This window comes from Oncorhynchus kisutch, unplaced genomic scaffold (assembly GCF_002021735.2).
Source record: "Oncorhynchus kisutch isolate 150728-3 unplaced genomic scaffold, Okis_V2 Okis05a-Okis16b_hom, whole genome shotgun sequence".
Lineage (NCBI taxonomy): Eukaryota > Metazoa > Chordata > Actinopteri > Salmoniformes > Salmonidae > Oncorhynchus > Oncorhynchus kisutch.
The window spans coordinates 5,436,691-5,455,854 of NW_022261982.1; the positions used below are offsets into that span (position 1 = coordinate 5,436,691).

Genomic DNA, 19,164 nt, shown 5'->3' on the forward strand with positions numbered 1-19,164 from the left:
TATGAATTATTGTTAGAATCTTTTTTTTTTTTTTTAACATAACATAGATCTAGATTTAAACCAACAAACGGTGCCGGGTTTGTTTTCGGCTTTGCTTTCTATTTTACTTCGTGTGGTCTTTGTATCACCTCGGCATCATTCTGTTCAATCTAATATTTTAATATTTTCAGAATACTTTGATTGATACCAGTGCGACCCCACCTCGTCCATTTACATTCTGCAGGCATAGTAAACAAGGACTGGGATAACGGAATTTTTAAGCCAATCAAAAATCCGGACAGTAGATGTGTTAACCAATCCAAATAGATCTAACTGCATCCCCGCTGAACGCTCGACTTCACTGGGTGGACTGCACATTTCTGTTGGATAGATTTGAATCTGCAATTCATAGTGTTTTTGAGTCAACAATCAAGATAAAGGTACGTTTTACCTCCTTATTTGTTTGGCCAGTCGTTGCAATTGCACATGTTGAACGAAAAAGCGTCCTGTGCTTCTGATAATGTCCACAAAAAGCCATTGAAAAAGTAGCTAGCTAGACATCCTTACTGTGCATGTTAGCTGCTAGCGCTAGCCACCCATCTCTGAGCTAGCTTTACACTCATATTTGATGGATATACTGAGGGCCATAAGCTACCTAACTAACAACAACTAGGCTAACTAGTTATATGACTGGGAAAATGTCTGTGTTTTCATAGGCAAATCCTCAGTTGGCTAGATAGTTAGACAGAGAAGACCATATCAGGTCTTGACTATGGAGAAGACCTTTCACTAGCTATGTAAGCAAACTACCATTTATGTTTGGCTACTTTACCTCCTTGCTCCAACATACACCCTCACCCTGCCTCTGTATTGTATCACTTTACTGAACAGCCTGGGCTCAAGTCTCTTGTGTGCCTGAAGACGGAATCATCCCGATGAGCTAAAGCCCACCAAACCACCTCTGTTACACTTGTATTGATCCTTGTCTCCTCTCATATCTCCTCTCACCTTCCTCCTTCCCTCTCCTCTGTCCCCTATCATTCTCCCTTTCTCTCCTCTCCCCATCCCCTCTCCCTCCTCTCCACCCCATCCCCCTCCCTCCTCTGTCCTTCCCCCTGTCCTCTCCTCTATACTCCTCTCATTCTCTCTCCTCCTCTGCTGTCCCTCTCTCATTCTTTCTCCTCTCCTCTGTCCTCCTCCCTCCCACCAGATGCAGTTCATGCTGCTGTTCAGTCGGCAGGGTAAGCTGCGGCTGCAGAAGTGGTATGTTCCCCTGTCAGACAAAGAGAGGAAGAAGATCTCCAGGGACCTGGTCCAGACCATTCTAGCCCGTAAGCCCAAGATGTGTTCCTTCCTGGAGTGGAGGGACCTCAAGATCGTCTACAAGAGGTCAGAGAAAGAAAGACAGACAGACAGACAGACAGACAAGGGCGTTAATGGTGGGAAATGATGTGCTCCTTCCTGGAGTGGAGGGACCTCAAGATCGTCTACAAGAGGTCAGAGACAGACAGACAGACAGACAAGGGCGTTAATGGTGGGAAATGATGAGCTCCTTCCTGGAGTGGAGGGACCTCAAGATCGTCTACAAGAGGTCAGAGACAGACAGACAGACAGACAGACAGACAGACAGACAGACAGACAGACAGACAGACAGACAGACAGACAGACAAGGGCGTTAATGGTGGGAAATGATGACCTCCTTCCTGGAGTGGAGGGACCTCAAGATCGTCTACAAGGGGTCAGAGAAAGACAGACAGACAGACAGACAGACAGACAAGGGCGTTAATGGTGGGAAATGATGAGCTCCTTCCTGGAGTGGAGGGACCTCAAGATCGTCTACAAGAGGTCAGAGACAGACAGACAGACAGACAGACAGACAAGGGCGTTAATGGTGGGAAATGATGACCTCCTTCCTGGAGTGGAGGGACCTCAAGATCGTCTACAAGGGGTCAGAGAAAGACAGACAGACAGACAGACAGACAGACAGACAGACAGACAAGGGCGTTAATGGTGGGAAATGATGTGCTCCTTCCTGGAGTGGAGGGACCTCAAGATCGTCTACAAGAGGTCAGAGACAGACAGACAGACAAGGGCGTTAATGGTGGGAAATGATGAGCTCCTTCCTGGAGTGGGTGGACCTTAATATCATCTACAAGACAGACAGACGGGGGAAATGTGGACTCCATCTGATTGTGTTGAGGTCAATTCAGGAAGGGAATTTCACCATCTTTGTTAAAGTTTTTACTTCCTGAAATTGGCGGTTGTGACAACTAAATTGTAGTATAGTCTCAAACCACTATACTTGTGCCAATGTTTAGAAGGTTGGTTTCCAATAAGACTTTGCTGCTAGGGAGGCACCCTTATAGTTTTGCTTTCAGTCAGGGGGCCATTTTGTTACAGCAAAATGGTGAAGGACATGCTTTTGTTATTCATTATTATCCCTGCTGAACGAAAGTATGTTTGTCAGAATGTGGCCCAAGGTTAGTGCCTTTGTTGTTTATCCCTGTGTTATCCTGTCCTCCAGATACACCAGTCTGTATTTCTGTTGTTTATCACTGTGTTATCCTGTCCTCCAGATACACCAGTCTGTATTTCTGTTGTTTATCCCTGTGTTATCCTGTCCTCCAGATACACCAGTCTGTATTTCTGCTGTTTATCCCTGTGTTATCCTGTCCTCCAGATACACCCGTCTGTATTTCTGCTCCTTATCCCTGTGTTATCCTGTCCTCCAGATACACCAGTCTGTATTTCTGTTGTTTATCCCTGTGTTATCCTGTCCTCCAGATACACCAGTCTGTATTTCTGTTGTTTATCCCTGTGTTATCCTGTCCTCCAGATACGCCAGTCTGTATTTCTGCTCCTTATCCCTGTGTTATCCTGTCCTCCAGATACGCCAGTCTGTATTTCTGTTGTTTATCCCTGTGTTATCCTGTCCTCCAGATACACCAGTCTGTATTTCTGCTCCTTATCCCTGTGTTATCCTGTCCTCCAGATACGCCAGTCTGTATTTCTGTTGTTTATCCCTGTGTTATCCTGTCCTCCAGATACACCAGTCTGTATTTCTGTTGTTTATCCCTGTGTTATCCTGTCCTCCAGATACACCAGTCTGTATTTCTGCTCCTTATCCCTGTGTTATCCTGTCCTCCAGATACGCCAGTCTGTATTTCTGTTGTTTATCCCTGTGTTATCCTGTCCTCCAGATACGCCAGTCTGTATTTCTGCTCCTTATCCCTGTGTTATCCTGTCCTCCAGATACGCCAGTCTGTATTTTTGCTCCTTATCCCTGTGTTATCCTGTCCTCCAGATACGCCAGTCTGTATTTCTGCTCCTTATCCCTGTGTTATCCTGTCCTCCAGATACGCCAGTCTGTATTTCTGCTCCTTATCCCTGTGTTATCCTGTCCTCCAGATACGCCAGTCTGTATTTCTGCTCCTTATCCCTGTGTTATCCTGTCCTCCAGATACGCCAGTCTGTATTTCTGCTCCTTATCCCTGTGTTATCCTGTCCTCCAGATACGCCAGTCTGTATTTCTGCTCCTTATCCCTGTGTTATCCTGTCCTCCAGATACGCCAGTCTGTATTTCTGCTCCTTATCCCTGTGTTATCCTGTCCTCCAGATACGCCAGTCTGTATTTCTGCTCCTTATCCCTGTGTTATCCTGTCCTCCAGATATGCCAGTCTGTATTTCTGCTCCTTATCCCTGTGTTATCCTGTCCTCCAGATACGCCAGTCTGTATTTCTGCTCCTTATCCCTGTGTTATCCTGTCCTCCAGATACGCCAGTCTGTATTTCTGCTCCTTATCCCTGTGTTATCCTGTCCTCCAGATACGCCAGTCTGTATTTCTGCTCCTTATCCCTGTGTTATCCTGTCCTCCAGATACGCCAGTCTGTATTTCTGCTCCTTATCCCTGTGTTATCCTGTCCTCGAGATACGCCAGTCTGTATTTCTGCTCCTTATCCCTGTGTTATCCTGTCCTCCAGATACGCCAGTCTGTATTTCTGCTCCTTATCCCTGTGTTATCCTGTCCTCCAGATACGCCAGTCTGTATTTCTGCTCCTTATCCCTGTGTTATCCTGTCCTCCAGATACGCCAGTCTGTATTTCTGCTCCTTATCCCTGTGTTATCCTGTCCTCGAGATACGCCAGTCTGTATTTCTGCTCCTTATCCCTGTGTTATCCTGTCCTCCAGATACGCCAGTCTGTATTTCTGCTCCTTATCCCTGTGTTATCCTGTCCTCCAGATACGCCAGTCTGTATTTCTGCTCCTTATCCCTGTGTTATCCTGTCCTCCAGATACGCCAGTCTGTATTTCTGCTCCTTATCCCTGTGTTATCCTGTCCTCCAGATACGCCAGTCTGTATTTCTGCTCCTTATCCCTGTGTTATCCTGTCCTCCAGATACACCAGTCTGTATTTCTGCTCCTTATCCCTGTGTTATCCTGTCCTCCAGATACGCCAGTCTGTATTTCTGCTGTGCGGTGGAAGATCAAGACAATGAGCTCATCACGCTGGAGATCATCCACAGATACGTAGAGCTGCTGGATAAGTACTTTGGCAGTGTGAGTCTTCATATTGCACACTGCTACTGTTCTCTGTGGTCCTGTTGGTGATCATGACAGTGGCCATACTGTTCTCTCAGTGGTCTTGTTGGTGTTTATGACAGTGGCCATACTGTTCTCTCAGTGGTCCTGTTGGTGTTTATGACAGTGGCCATACTGTTCTCTCAGTGGTCCTGTTGGTGTTTATGACAGTGGCCATACTGTTCTCTCTGGTCCTGTTGGTGCTCATGACAGTGGCCATACTGTTCTCTCAGTGGTCCTGTTGGTGTTTATGACAGTGGCCATACTGTTCTCTCAGTGGTCCTGTTGGTGATCATGACAGTGGCCATACTGTTCTCTCAGTGGTCCTGTTGGTGTTCATGACAGTGGCCATATTGTTCTCTGTGGTCCTGTTGGTGTTCACGACAGTGGCCATATTGTTCTCTGTGTTCATGACAGTGGCCATAGTGTTCTCTGTGGTCCTGTTGGTGTTCATGACAGTGGCCATATTGTTCTCTGTGTTCATGACAGTGGCCATATTGTTCTCTGTGTTCATGACAGTGGCCATATTGTTCTCTGTGTTCATGACAGTGGCCATAGTGTTCTCTGTGGTCCTGTTGGTGTTCATGACAGTGGCCATATTGTTCTCTGTGTTCATGACAGTGGCCATACTGTTCTCTCAGTGGTCCTGTTCGTGTTTATGACAGTGGCCATACTGTTCTCTCAGTGGTCCTGTTGGTGTTTATGACAGTGGCCATACTGTTCTCTCAGTGGCCCTGTTGGTGATCATGACAGTTGCCATACTGTTCTCTCAGTGGTCCTGTTGGTGTTCATGACTGTTGCCATACTGTTCTCTCAGTGGTCCTGTTGGTGTTCATGACAGTGGCCATAGTGTTCTCTCAGTGGTCCTGTTGGTGTTTATGACAGTGGCCATACTGTTCTCTGTGTTTATGACAGTGGCCATATTGTTCTCTGTGTTTATGACAGTGGCCATACTGTTCTCTCTCATTATGTTAAAGCACCATTGCTTAACGCCTATCCAAATGATCAGATCTGTAAGACGGGGAAGAAGTATACATGTTGTTATTGGAACAGGGTCTGGTTGTTCCTGTGTCTAATGGAGCTGTTCAAATGGGTTTACCAGTTGGAATAAATAATTTGGACTAGGAAAAATAATCTTCCAATGTGTTCCCTCTTGGTGTCTGTGTCTGTCTCCATGTCAGGTGTGTGAGCTGGACATCATCTTTAACTTTGAGAAGGCCTACTTCATCCTGGATGAGTTCCTGCTAGGAGGAGAGGCTCAGGAGACCTCCAAGAAGAACGTACTGAAGGCTATAGAGCAGGCAGACCTGCTGCAGGAGGTAAGACTCCTCACTGACCCCTAACATCTGACCCCAACACTAACCCTGACCTCCAAGAAGAACATACTGAAGGCTATAGAGCAGGCAGACCTGCTGCAGGAGGTAAGACTCCTCACTGACCCCTAACATCTGACCCCAACACTAACCCTGACCTCCAAGAAGAACATACTGAAGGCTATAGAGCAGGCAGACCTGCTGCAGGAGGTAAGACTCCTCACTGACCCCTAACATCTGACCCCAACACTAACCCTGACCTCCAAGAAGAACATACTGAAGGCTATAGAGCAGGCCGACCTGCTGCAGGAGGTAAGACTCCTCACTGACCCCTAACATCTGACCCCAACACTAACCCTGACCTCCAAGAAGAACATACTGAAGGCTATAGAGCAGGCCGACCTGCTGCAGGAGGTATGTGGGCTGTGTCCTAGATGAGTTGGTGTAATGATGACATCTCTGGGCTATGATGACATCTCTGGGCTATGTACTAGATGAGTTGGTGTAATGATGACATCTCTGGGCTATGATGACATCTCTGGGCTATGATGACATCTCTGGGCTATGTACTAGATGAGTTGGTGTAATGATGACATCTCTGGGCTATGATGACATCTCTGGGCTATGATGACATCTCTGGGCTATGTACTAGATGAGTTGGTGTAATGATGACATCTCTGGGCTATGATGACATCTCTGGGCTATGATGACATCTCTGGGCTATGTCCTAGATGAGTTGGTGTAATGGCCTTTTTCTCTCTCCATCTCTCTGATTCCTATATGTCATTCTTGACTTGTTTAGTTTTGTGTTGAAAGTGTTTGTCTATAGTACTGCTGTATTTAGGCTAATGTTATTCGTCTGGCAGCCTGTTGGTGGCATTGGTATTCCAGGCACTCCTACCGCCTGCATCCACATTACTGAGCTATGGGAACCTCCCCAGGGTTGGCTGTCTGAGCTCTCACTACCTGCATCCACATGACTGAACTATGGGAACCTCCCCTGGGTTGGCTGTCTGAGCTCTCACTACCTGTGTCGTGGAAATTTCCTCTATTTACCTAATTATGGGAGCAAACCACACACACACGTCAGAGTTAGTTATAAAAGTCCATCTTTAATTATATGAGCTCTTATCACAAGCCTGTGACTCTCAGATAAATTCAGTGTCTCCCCAGTGAATTTTCTGAGAGTCCCCTTACAATGCAACTGAGTTCCTTTAATAGCAAAGACACCCATAGTCAGACCGCACAGACATAATTCATCGTTCAGCTTTTGTCTCCTTTCCCAAACCTCAGAACCATAAACCAAATCCTCGATATCAAATTGTCATTTATATACAACCAACTCAAAATACAACCTCCTGGACAAACTCACAGATAGGAGACTGACCCTACAGGTCAACAAAGAGGGAGCATAGAATGATTCCAGACACTGCAACCCCTCCTTTCCCCACTGGGAAAGGTAAGGAGTAAAAGATATGTTTACACATGATGACACTTTGACCTCTCCCCTCTCAGCGGCCCATGCAACTTAGTTTTGACATAGAACAGATAACTGCAACCTCACATCAGAATTACACAAAAATACCATTCTGATGAGAAGTAACTTACACCCATTTGATGAATATTAAACATCTTACAAATGTTACCAACAAATTCTGATAATTCCACGACACCTGCATCCACATGACTGAGCTATGGGAACCTCCCCTGGGTTGGCTGTCTGAGCTCTCACTGCCTGCATCCACATGACTGAGCTATGGGAACCTCCCCTGGGTTGGCTGTCTGAGCTCTCACTGCCTGCATCCACATGACTGAGCTATGGGAACCTCCCCTGGGTTGGCTGTCTGAGCTCTCACTGCCTGCATCCACATGACTGAGCTATGGGAACCTCCCCTGGGTTGGCTGTCTGAGCTCTCACTGCCTGCATCCACATGACTGAGCTATGGGAACCTCCCCTGGGTTGGCTGTCTGAGCTCTCACTGCCTGCATCCACATGACTGAGCTATGGGAACCTCCCCTGGGTTGGCTGTCTGAGCTCTCACTGCCTGCATCCACAGCTATATGACTGAGCTATGGGAACCTCCCCTGGGTTGGCTGTCTGAGCTCTCACTGCCTGCATCCACAGCTATATGACTGAGCTATGGGAACCTCCCCAGGGTTGGCTGTCTGAGCTCTCACTGCCTCTGTTCATAAAGGGGGCTTCAGTCACTATTCAGCTCTCATTCATGACTACCATCAGCATGAAACACTGGAGAATCTGACTGGGGGGGTTGGAGTGACAAAAATAAGGGGGGGGGGGTACTTTTCCAGTGTAATCCACCCTTTTCCAGTCTAATCCACCCTTTCCAGTCTAATCCACCCTTTTCCAGTCTAATCCACCCTTTTCCAGTCTAATCCACCCTTTCCAGTCTAATCCACCCTTTCCAGTGTAATCCACCCTTTCCAGTCTAATCCACCCTTTCCAGTCTAATCCACCCTTTCCAGTCTAATCCACCCTTTTCCAGTCTAATCCACCCTTTCCAGTCTAATCCACCCTTTTCCAGTCTAATCCACCCTTTTCCAGTCTAATCCACCCTTTTCCAGTCTAATCCACCCTTTTCCAGTCTAATCCACCCTTTCCAGTCTAATCCACCCTTTCCAGTCTAATCCCCCTTTTCCAGTCTAATCCACCCTTTCCAGTCTAATCCACCCTTTCCAGTCTAATCCACCCTTTCCAGTCTAATCCACCCTTTTCCAGTCTAATCCACCCTTTTCCAGTCTAATCCACCCTTTTCCAGTCTAATCCACCCTTTTCCAGTCTAATCCACCCTTTTCCAGTCTAATCCACCCTTTCCAGTCTAATCCACCCTTTTCATCAGAATTGTTCCAACTAAAACTATAGAGCTGCATCATACTTTCTATCTTTTACGTCTAGCTGAAGAGTCTGTGCTTGAGGAAGGATGATTTATGTTTTTAGGTCTGATAATGTTTACTAGTTTATACAAGGCTTGGCTAACAACGTCACAGAAACGATGCGAGCTCTTCAATGGGACCCGAAGGCTGTGTGTTGTGATTCTGGATGGTCAGATGGCAACGATGAAGTAGGGGGGACTCGTTTTCAACTAGTTCAATTTCGTTCTGTCACCAGAGCTCGGTGCTTATTATGGGATGTATTAGGTTACGATATCCGACTTCTTCGATATATAGCGTTAGTGATATGTTAGAGAAAGAACCCACTGAACGAATTCAGAATATGAAGAATCATATTTGTCTTGGTAAAATGTATTTTATAACAACGGAAGTGAAATGCAATCACCAAAGCGCGTTACGGACACCCTTTGTGTTTGAGAGACAAGTGCACATTTTTATTTATGTTTTCAATAAACATTGAAATACAGTTGACATGTTGTCAACAGTCTAATAAAAAAAAAGAACGATCTCGCTCTCCCAGAACAAGCTTGGCTAGTGGTAAAAACCTGCTTATTCGGACAAAAGACCAATCTAAGCCGTCTCTGCTAAACAACCAACCCATCTATTTGTTAGCTTACTAACTGGGCCTGGCAGTCATAGACATCATATGAAACGAATGAGGTGGTAAGTGCAGCACCATGCTCACAACACTAAATGCTTTACCAAGCTAGCTATCTGGCCACTGTCGCTAGTGACATCATTAACTCGCAATGGATCAGTTTTCACGAAGCAGCTGCCTAGAGACCCTTTACCTACCTAGCTAGCTAGCGAATCATGCTAACCATTGTTAGGAATTTTATGAATAATGACTAAACAATATCTACATTTTAAATAGAACTATAACTAATTAAACTTATACTCTGTTTTTATTATATCTGATTAATAATATTAATTCATAAGGAAGGGATTGTGGAGCATGAAACAGGGGGTAATTAAATAAAATTCCAGCCAGGTTGGAGAGGACTGGAATTGTGGGTTTTTAAGTAAGCAAAAAGTGTTGTTAACCTATGGTTGAACCGACTCAACTTAGCTCTGGGATGTTTAGATAAGGCAGAGAGTGTTTTCCTGGATTTTCCATTATCTGAAACTGTCTTCTAAATAGGGATGGATGAAGGTGACCATTCCAGAAGTTAATAGATAAGTGTGTGTCTGGAGTGAGCGAGCTAGTGGGTTGGAATGAACTTTTCAACTTGTTGGAATCCTGGTTGATAGGAGGAAGGACAATTTATAACCTATGATGTCATATTTTGTAAAAAAAAAACTGTTGTTCGTGGTTATATGGCAGCGCGCTCCGAGAATAAATACTATTATCTAATTTTGATAAGACTGGTCTCTGTCTCTTTTATGCAAATAAGAATCTTACAAATTCTCATAAAATAGACTAAGTGAATTCAATTAATGAAAACATATTGGAATTATGAAATTACATTAACACCATTTAGCTTACGTTAGCCAGCTAGCTAAAAGTCTATCTATGGGCTGTATGCGATTATGGAGAGTGAATTAAATATATATATATATCTTGCTGTGGCCATCTGGCTAGTATCAGAAAGGGCATTCTGCAACGTCAGTGCAGCTAGCTAACATTGACTAGACCATAAAGCAACACACACGGACATCCATCTTCTGGTTTGGATTATTTTATCGAAGCTGAGGACTTCGCTGTGCGACAACTCTGTTCTGTACTGTCGGCAGGCAAACGTGTCAATCCTACCGATGTGTCTGAGCTATTATTGATTAAATACCTTGTTAACAGCGCAATTTTTGGAGCCACAACTAATGTCTGGATTGGACATTTTGTGCCTTTCCTTTATTGCTCGTTTGGAACACAGGAGGTTGGTGGCACCTTAATTGGGGAGGACGGGCTCGTGGTAATGTCTGGAGCGGAATCAGTGGAACGGTATCAAACACATTTTTTTGTTGTACCTTTATTTAACTAGGCAAGTCAGTTAAGAACAAATTCGTATTTTCAATGACGGCCTGGGAACAGTGGGTTAACTGCCTGTTCAGGGGCAGAATGACAGTCAGCTCGGGGATTTGAACTTGCAACCTTCCGGTTATTAGCCCAATGTTCTAACCACTAGGCTACCCTGCCGCCCCACATGGTTTGATACCCTTCCATTCGCTCCATTGCAGCCATTTATTATGAGCCGTCCTCCCCTCAGCAGCCTCCTGTGATTTTACACCAGCTGGTCTTGCGGTCAGTTGTATTCAAATAGTGCTTTTCTCTCTCTCTCTGTGCTTCACCTCCTGCTAGGATGCCAAAGTAAGTGTTACATCTACCTGATATGCTTTATTTAATCGTGGCGTTGGAGCAGTTACTCAAGTCATTGCATTTAGGCTTCAAACACGTGTTTCTTGTATGCACTCCATAAACCAATCAAACTGGTCCATCTTCAGACTGACTACAGTGTCTTATCCTTCTCAACTGTCTTGTTGTCTGTTCCCTCCCTCCTTTAGGAAGCTGAAGCCCCACGGAGTGTCCTGGAGGAGATTGGCCTGACATAAACTCCCTCCATCACTGCCCCAACTATCTCCCTCTCTTTACTCTCTCTCTCTCTTCACGGGGCCCAAACATCTTGTTGTCTCCTTTTACTGTGCTGCAGTGTTGTCTTGTACTAAAACTCTTATCATGTTGTTAATGTTACTTGTGCCAACTGTCAACTGTTCCTTTTTTTATTTTTGTGCCTCGTCAAACACCTTTTGAAACCCCTGGGGTATATATGCAGCCAGTGGCCACAAACTACACCAATAATAACTGAAATCTCACCCACCTTCCTTAAGTCCGTGTTTCTGTTGTACATGACATGTCCGTGACGGGCACTTTAACTCCAGTCTCGTCTAGAGAATTTAAAACAATTCAAAGTATATCATAAACAGTATGAAACCCCATGTTTACTTAAATGGGATGTTCACAAGTAAAAGAAAGCAAAACGATGTCAGTATTTTTAAAGAAGTGTTACAGTTTAAAGTATTCATGTTCATTCTTTCATTGTTTTGACCAAAGAACACTGTGTTATAATCATATCTTTTTGAAGATAAATGGTGTTTAGGGGGAAAATATGTGCTCTCTCAGGGTTGGGGTCAATTCTATTTAAATTCCTATCAATTCAGAAAGTAAACCAATTTACACTTTTTACTCATTGAAAATCACAGAAGGAAATGTGCATTGGAATATCAGTGTATTCCTGAATTTAAATGGAATTGACCCAAGCCTTGCTCTGTATAGCCTGAGTCCCAGATCTTTGTGCTGTCTTGCTACCTCCTGTGTCGTTCAATATGTTCAGTTGGGAAGACAGCACAAACACAGCTGGGACTCCTCCCATTCTGCATGCTTTAAAAGGCAAGGGAAGAGTAACACTGGGGACTCCGCCCACTCTGCATGCTTTAAAAGGCAAGGGAAGAGTAACACTGGGGACTCCGCCCACTCTGCATGCTTTAAAAGGGAGGAGTAACTCCGCCCACTCTGCATGCTTTAAAAGGCAAGGGAAGAGTAACACCGCCCACTCTGCATGCTTTAAAAGGCAAGGGAAGAGTAACTCCGCCCACTCTGCATGCTTTAAAAGGCAAGGGAGGAGTAACTCCGCCCACTCTACACGCTTTAAAAGGCAAGGGAGGAGTAACTCCGCCCACTGTGCATGCTTTAAAAGGCAAGGGAAGAGTAACACCGCCCACTCTGCATGCTTTAAAAGGCAAGGGAGGAATAACTCCGCCCACTCTGCATGCTTTAAAAGGCAAGGGAGGAGTAACTCCGCCCACTCTGCATGCTTTAAAAGGCAAGGGAAGAGTAACTCCGCCCACTCTGCATGCTTTAAAAGGCAAGGGAAGAGTAACTCCGCCCACTCTGCATGCTTTAAAAGGCAAGGGAAGAGTAACACTGGGGACTCCTCCCACTCTGCATGCTTTAAAAGGCAAGGGAAGAGTAACACTGGGGACTCCTCCCACTCTGCATGCTTTAAAAGGCAAGGGAAGAGTAACACTGGGGACTCCTCCCACTCTGCATGCTTTAAAAGGCAAGGGAAGAGTAACACTGGGGACTCCTCCCACTCTGCATGCTTTAAAAGGCAAGGGAAGAATAACACTGGGGACTCCTCCCACTCTGCATGCTTTAAAAGGCAAGGGAAGAGTAACACTGGGGACTCCTCCCACTCTGCATGCTTTAAAAGGCAAGGGAAGAGTAACACTGGGGACTCCTCCCACTCTGCATGCTTTAAAAGGCAAGGGAAGAGTAACTCCGCCCACTCTGCATGCTTTAAAAGGTAAAGGAAGAGTAACACTGGGGACTCCGCCCACTCTGCATGCTTTAAAAGGCAAGGGAAGAGTAACTCCGCCCACTCTGCATGCTTTAAAAGGCAAGGGAAGAGTAACACTAGTGAAAATGAACAAAAAGGGATTCTGTTACTCATCAAACTTCTCTTCGTCACACAATGTTTTACCTGTCAATGAAAATGCATTTAGGGCACTTGATTCGTAGCCTGGTTCTGACCTGAATTCTGTTCATGGAAGTGATCGTGAAACTGGAATATTCTAGTTGAATCATAACAGGCTACTTGTTATTGAGGAAGGTTGTGACAATTGAAGCACAAATCATGAGGTACTCCCACTATATCACTGCCTGTGCTTAGTGCACACGGACATGACCAGTTATTGAATTGTTTACACAAACCATTGGTTAAAGAAGCCTAAAACCTGTTGCAATTCCCTGTCTACCATACAGACTGCTCCTTTACCAATGACCAGAATGGGGTCCTGTGACGACATTTAATGTTCAGCTTGTACTGTATTTGCTCTTTAACTGTGGTGACATCCCAAATGGCACCCTATTCCCTACATAGTGCACTACTTTTGGCCAGAGCCTATGAAGAAGTGCACTATATAGGGAATAGGGCACCATGTCTTGCTCCTGTGTACATTATGAACCATTTCAAAGTATTGCATTTTATTTTACACAGACAACTGTCACTACTTCAGTTCTCTCAAATACTGTTAATCATTAAAACAATACATGTCTATGGATTAGCAGAATGGTTGTTTTGCCTGGCCTTTTTTCTTCACAGAAAATGTAAAGTGTGTGGAAGAAACAAGGTTCAATTGTAGGTCAAAGAGCAAATGCTCACGAGTTACTTTTGGGAATAAAAATACACATACTGTATAAAAAAACATTTAATTGTCACATCTTACATTTGGAACAAACCAACATTTGTGAAAGCTAGGTTGAGCAGTGCATTGGTGAAGATTGAAAACAGTCAATGCATAAACAGTGTACACTTCAAAATGCCCATAGCAGTCATGGTGAAGTCCATACAGAACACATTTCATTCTGCTATGGGTCATCATCGTCAGGGGAATCAGGCAGCGTCTCAGGTCGATCCTGTTCACATTCCTCTTCAGGCACACTGGGTAGAGAGGGATACTCCTGCTTGAGGAAGATACTATGGAGGTCTGGGGAGAGTGCGTTTGCCTCAGGAGTCTGAGCGATGTCCACATCCCCAGGGCTAGGAGAGGGGACAATAGGTGGACAGGGATCCTCAGGCTCCTCCTTGACCTGGGTCTGTATGTCTGAAGTGACTGCATTGGCATTATCAAGAGACTCAGACAACATGAGACTAAGTATGGCATTTACCCTAGCAGTCTCCTGGGTATTGTTGTCTACATCCACAGTCTCCTGGGTAGTGTTGTCTACATCCACAGTCTCCTGGGTAGTGTTGTCTACCTCATGAGGAGTCCGTGTACTGCTGTCTACAAGGTTTGGAGAGGGTTTCTCCTCGTCCCAAGACTCCTTCCCTGACTCTGCAGATGAACTCTGACCCCCAGCCGACTGGCTCTTTTTGTCCCTCTTGGGTTTCCTCCTCTTGCTCTTCTTCTTTTTGCTTTTTTTGTTGCGTTTGTGGCGTGATGGAGCCGTGTCGCTGCTGTCGTTGGCTGGCTGCTTGTCTTTTTGGGATGTTTTCCCAGGGCTCCTGCTCCCCTGTCTCCTCCTCTGAGAGGACTCTCCAGGACTCCTGCTCCCCTGTCTCCTCCTCTGAGAGGACTCTCCAGGGCTCCTGCTCCCCTGTCTCTTCCTCTTCGAGGACTCTCCAGGACTCCTGCTCCCCTGTCTCCTCCTCTTCGAGGACTCTCCAGGGCTCCTGCTCCCCTGTCTCCTCCTCTGAGAAGACTCTCCAGGACTCCTGCTCCCCTGTCTCCTCCTCTGAGAGGACTCTCCAGGACTCCTGCTCCCCTGTCTCTTCCTCTTCGAGGACTCTCCAGGGCTGGCTGATCTGGATCTCCCCCTACTAGCCTCTGTGGGTGAACCCCTCCACCCCTCTCTCTTGCTCCCATCTCGGTCTCTGCTCCCATCCAGCCGGTCTCTGTCCCTGCTCCTGCCTCTGTCCCTCCTATCTCTGCTCCTGTCTCTCCTTTCTCTGTCCCTACTCCTCGACCTGGGTCTCGTGCTGGTACGACTGGTCCAAGACCTGTCACTCTGAAGACTCTCTCTCCTTTGGGCTATTCTGCTCTCCCTGCTCCTACTCCTCCTGCTCCTCTCCCCCCGTCGGCTCTGTGACCTCTCGGTCCACGAGGAGCGGTTACTCCTCTCAGAGAACCGGCCCCCAGCGAAAGACCCGGTACCCCCTCCTCCCCGGTCGGGGGACATGTGCAGGTCCCTGTCCGCCTCCCAGAACTCATTTCCAGGGTTACGGTACACGTGCAGGAAGTTGCAGTGCTTTCCTTTCGGACACTTCTGTCGGTCGAACAAACCTGTGGAGGATCACGGCAATCAAACAAATACCAGGGTCTTAATAATATGGGGCGGCAGGGTAGCCTAGTGGTTAGAGCGTTGGACTAGTAACCGGAAGGTTGCAAGTTCAAAACCCCCGAGCTGACAAGGTACAAATCTGTCATTCTAATTTGTTCTTAACCGACTTGCCTAGTTAAATAAAAAGGTAATATACACGACTTATGACTAGCATGATTCTGTAAAAATCAGTGTAGGTAGGTGTATTGTGGTTCTCAGTTGTACTTTTGTGTTCCATTCCCTCACCACATATAGCAGTCTTCCATCTGGTGACAGGAGAGAACTCACATTGGAGCTGTTTGCCAGCGTACCATCTTCCATTGAACATCATGAAGGCCTCTCTGCACTGCTCCTCTCTAAAGACACAGACAGCAAAGAGAAAAAAAATTGACCGTAAAGATACACTACTTGATGACTCAAAATTGAGAAACACCATTGTTTCTACGCCTACAAAACTTATCAGACCATTTTCATAAGCTGCTTAGTTTACTTACGTGTCAAACTGGACATAAACATTTCCTCTCAAATGTGGCTCGAAGTTGCAGCTGACCTGAAGACAGACAAAACGAGAGAGGAGTTTGATTCAATGCCCCTCAAGAGTGGATAGGTCTCCTTTCCATTGAATCACTCCTTCTAATCCAGCAAGACAAACATCATATTCACCTTAAACTGCAACACCTTGCCAGCATTCCTAAACTCAGGAAGTACATCCTCGTAGAAATCCACAAACTGCTGTTGTACCTCCTCCTCGCTGTGCTCCAGACAGGCGTCTGTATCGTAGTCGTCCCGTGACCTCTGGTCCATCCCGAAAGTCGCAAACATCCCCCGGATCATCAGAGTAGGGCTGGACGGGGGGTGGACATGCTTACGAGAGCACCTGACCAATCAGGTAAGCAGAAGATTTCATTAGTTAAACGCTAATATAAAGAAAATATGGTATACAAATGACTGTGCTATGCAGTATTCTGAAAGACGAGCCTCATTTAAGGAAAATTAACAAGAATGCACTTCCCAGGACTCCCTGGAAAAAGGTGTTGGACTATCCTAGCTAAAAATAATAATACAAATAATTATGGTAATAATATTAAAAACACAAATAAAAAAATATTATAATGATAAAAATACAATTAAAAAATGAAATGTGTTCCTATTTAGAACCATTACCAACCTGTCGCCGAAGCGGCAGGCTCCAGTTTTGAGGAAGAAGGGGCAGTTAGCCCGGTCTTGCTCCGTACCAAAATCTGGAGCCTCAGGGTTTCTCCAGGGACCCCCATTCTCCAGCTACACGCAAAACAGGAAGTAGAATAGGTTTGTTTCTGTAATAATTGCAAAACTCATCCTTGTGTAACACCTAACTGCTTTACAGAAAAATGTTCCATCAAAGACAGTCAAGACTCCTTTCCAAACATAAACTTGGTATGCAATATGTATTTGGTTTGTTTTTTCATACCTGACTCTCAGCCTGGTCCAACATTTTCTGTACAGCTTCCTGTAAATGGTGCAAACATAGGATGGGCTGGTGAAAACCTGCAGTGGCATATCTGGATATCTGTTACTGCAAGTCAAGAATATCTTACCAGTGGTTGAAAGCGAGCCACAAAATATGCCTTTGTACAAAGACACTAGACATAAGAACTGCAAAGGTGTGTGTGTGTGTGTGTGTGTATTTTGTCCCTGAGCAGTATGAGAATAACCAGAAGACATGAGGAAACAAATCCACAGATAAAAGATACATCCTTGTCCCATGGCAGCACAGACCTGTAGGAGTGTCCCTCTTTGTGTGTATCTTAGTTAAGGCCTTTGCGTGTATCACAGTTAAGGAAAAACACGTGGATAAAAGTCGATGTCTGAGGCAAAAACACTTCTTTCTCACACAAAAGACACATTACTGTGTAATATTTCTTAAGTTAAAACCATTGTGTGACCAAAAGGAAGAGGATATGTAGCTCTTCCATTGTGCGTTTATCCTCCTGGTGCAGGTTTCACCTCTCTGTCTCTCTTCTCCTGTTGCTTCTGCTCCTTCTCCTCTTCCTCTCTCCTCTGCTGGGCCTCCCATTCCTGCTTTATCCTCGCCTGCAGACATGGAAAGCGGTTACACACATTATTTCAGTGAATCATGGCCTATTCCCTTTATAGTGCACTTCTTTTGGCCCGAGTTCTGGTTAATCTTAGGGAATAGGGTGCCATTCTACATTGTGACAGTTCTGTACCTCCTCTTCCTCCTGTCTCTTCCTTGCAGCGTCTTCCCTCTCCCACCGGAGTCTGAATTCCTGCTGGGCCAGCCTCTCCCTCTCCAGCCACTCCTGGTCTAGGCGCCGTCTGAATCAAAACAAATGTTATTTGTCACATGCGGCGAATACAACAGGTTACTGTGAAATGCTTACTTACAAGCCCTTAACCAACAATGCAGTACAATAAATGTTTGTTTTTTTAACTATCAAAACATAACACAATACATTTACATAACGAGGCTATGCACAGGGGGTACCAGTACCGAGTCAATGTGTGGGGGTACAGGTTAGTCGAGGTCATTTGTAAAGTGACTATGCATGGATAATAAACAGTGAGTAGCAGCAGTATAAAAACAGATGGGGGGGGGGGGTATTTGATTGGTTGTTCAGCCTTTAGGTCCCGGACTTGGCGCAACAGTACCGCTTGCCGTGCGGTAGCAGAGAGAACAGTTGATTGGAGTCTGACATTTTTTTGAATACAGGACACATGGAACAATATTACAGACCCTGAAAAAAGTGCCATTGCTTATCAACTTAAAACTGTAGAAATATATTTGCTACCTTTCTTCCTCAGCCTTCCTTTCCTCTTCATCATCATCCTGTTCTGGTGGAGAATCATCTCCATTTTCTAAGTGTTTAGGGAGATGAATTAGAGCTCGTCAGTGGATGGTTAGACATTCAGAATACATAGTCCCCGTCGGGAATTATAAACAACTGGCTAGTAGTAGAGAGAATATCATGTAGGATTTTCAAATATATCCACTGTGACATACCACCAGATTCCCTGATTTGGGCTTTGGCGAGGGCTTGGCGTTTTCGTTTTCTTCTTTCTTTCTTCTTCAAAGATGCCCTGCGTTTTTGACTGTGGGGAAATATAACAAGGCATGGGTTGTCTAAGTTACTATTTATTCAGTGTTTGTCAACACAGTCACTGCGAGCTTGCTAACGTTAGTTATCTACTTGACTATCGTAAATAGATAACTTACAGCACTACGGTGTGATTCTTTGGCACCACCATGCATATCAATTACATTTACATGACATAACAACATCAGATTAACGCCAATTATCTTAACATACCCCAATGGTGCTGACACGGCAGAAGGTATTGATGCTGCCATTTTGCAGAAAACTCATTCAATTCGTCAGGGGTCAAAGTTGAAAATGTCCCTCTTCGTTTGAAATGTTTGTCAAAATCGTTTCAAACGAAAATGACTTGCACCGTATGAATCGTTCCGTTGTACTGTTGCCATAAACTTTTACATTTCTCTTCGAAAATGTTCAGCGAACGCATTAATTTTTAGATTGTTCGATGATAAATCACTTCCTGGTCATGTCT

At 45.2% G+C, this 19,164-nt stretch overlaps 3 protein-coding genes across 12 annotated transcripts; 2 read left to right on the plus strand and 1 right to left on the minus strand.

Annotated features, from left to right (window-relative positions):
- Positions 1-25: 25 nt before the first annotated feature.
- On the plus strand, positions 26-13,846 carry LOC109884904 (AP-1 complex subunit sigma-2). Of its 2 annotated transcripts, XM_031813510.1 has the most exons (6): positions 114-419; positions 1,190-1,368; positions 4,428-4,536; positions 5,739-5,876; positions 11,077-11,085; positions 11,280-13,831. In XM_031813510.1, the coding sequence occupies exons 2-6, from the start codon at positions 1,190-1,192 to the stop codon at positions 11,325-11,327; spliced, it is 483 nt and encodes a 160-aa protein (XP_031669370.1). In that variant the 5' UTR covers positions 114-419; the 3' UTR covers positions 11,328-13,831. The 2 variants fall into 2 exon arrangements, with proteins under 2 accessions (XP_031669371.1, XP_031669370.1); XM_031813511.1 differs by lacking the exon at positions 11,077-11,085 and having other exon boundaries at positions 26-419; positions 11,280-13,846.
- On the plus strand, positions 12,073-13,831 carry LOC116359799 (dentin sialophosphoprotein-like). 4 transcript variants are annotated; one of them, XM_031813508.1, is made up of 3 exons: positions 12,073-12,637; positions 12,680-13,042; positions 13,085-13,831. In XM_031813508.1, exons 1-3 carry the CDS (start codon positions 12,099-12,101, stop codon positions 13,263-13,265), a joined length of 1,083 nt encoding a protein of 360 aa, XP_031669368.1. In that variant the 5' UTR covers positions 12,073-12,098; the 3' UTR covers positions 13,266-13,831. The 4 variants fall into 4 exon arrangements, with proteins under 4 accessions (XP_031669368.1, XP_031669367.1, XP_031669369.1 ...); XM_031813507.1 differs by having other exon boundaries at positions 12,073-13,078; positions 13,130-13,831; XM_031813509.1 differs by having other exon boundaries at positions 12,073-13,078; positions 13,172-13,831.
- Positions 13,847-13,966: 120 nt separating the features above from the next.
- Positions 13,967-19,159, minus strand: LOC109884901 (U2 small nuclear ribonucleoprotein auxiliary factor 35 kDa subunit-related protein 2). Of its 6 annotated transcripts, XM_031813501.1 has the most exons (12): positions 18,906-19,136; positions 18,599-18,687; positions 18,387-18,453; positions 17,805-17,913; positions 17,537-17,667; positions 17,328-17,398; positions 17,045-17,143; positions 16,763-16,875; positions 16,258-16,471; positions 16,089-16,144; positions 15,841-15,950; positions 13,968-15,557 (listed from the first exon to the last, which is right to left on the minus strand). In XM_031813501.1, exons 7-12 carry the CDS (start codon positions 17,066-17,068, stop codon positions 14,143-14,145), a joined length of 1,932 nt encoding a protein of 643 aa, XP_031669361.1. In that variant the 5' UTR covers positions 17,069-17,143; positions 17,328-17,398; positions 17,537-17,667; positions 17,805-17,913; positions 18,387-18,453; positions 18,599-18,687; positions 18,906-19,136; the 3' UTR covers positions 13,968-14,142. The 6 variants fall into 6 exon arrangements, with proteins under 6 accessions (XP_020332386.1, XP_031669360.1, XP_031669361.1 ...); XM_020476797.2 differs by lacking the exon at positions 17,328-17,398 and having other exon boundaries at positions 13,967-15,557; positions 17,045-17,083; positions 17,581-17,667; positions 18,906-19,157; XM_031813500.1 differs by lacking the exon at positions 17,328-17,398 and having other exon boundaries at positions 13,967-15,557; positions 15,883-15,950; positions 17,045-17,083; positions 17,581-17,667.
- Positions 19,160-19,164: the final 5 nt, after the last annotated feature.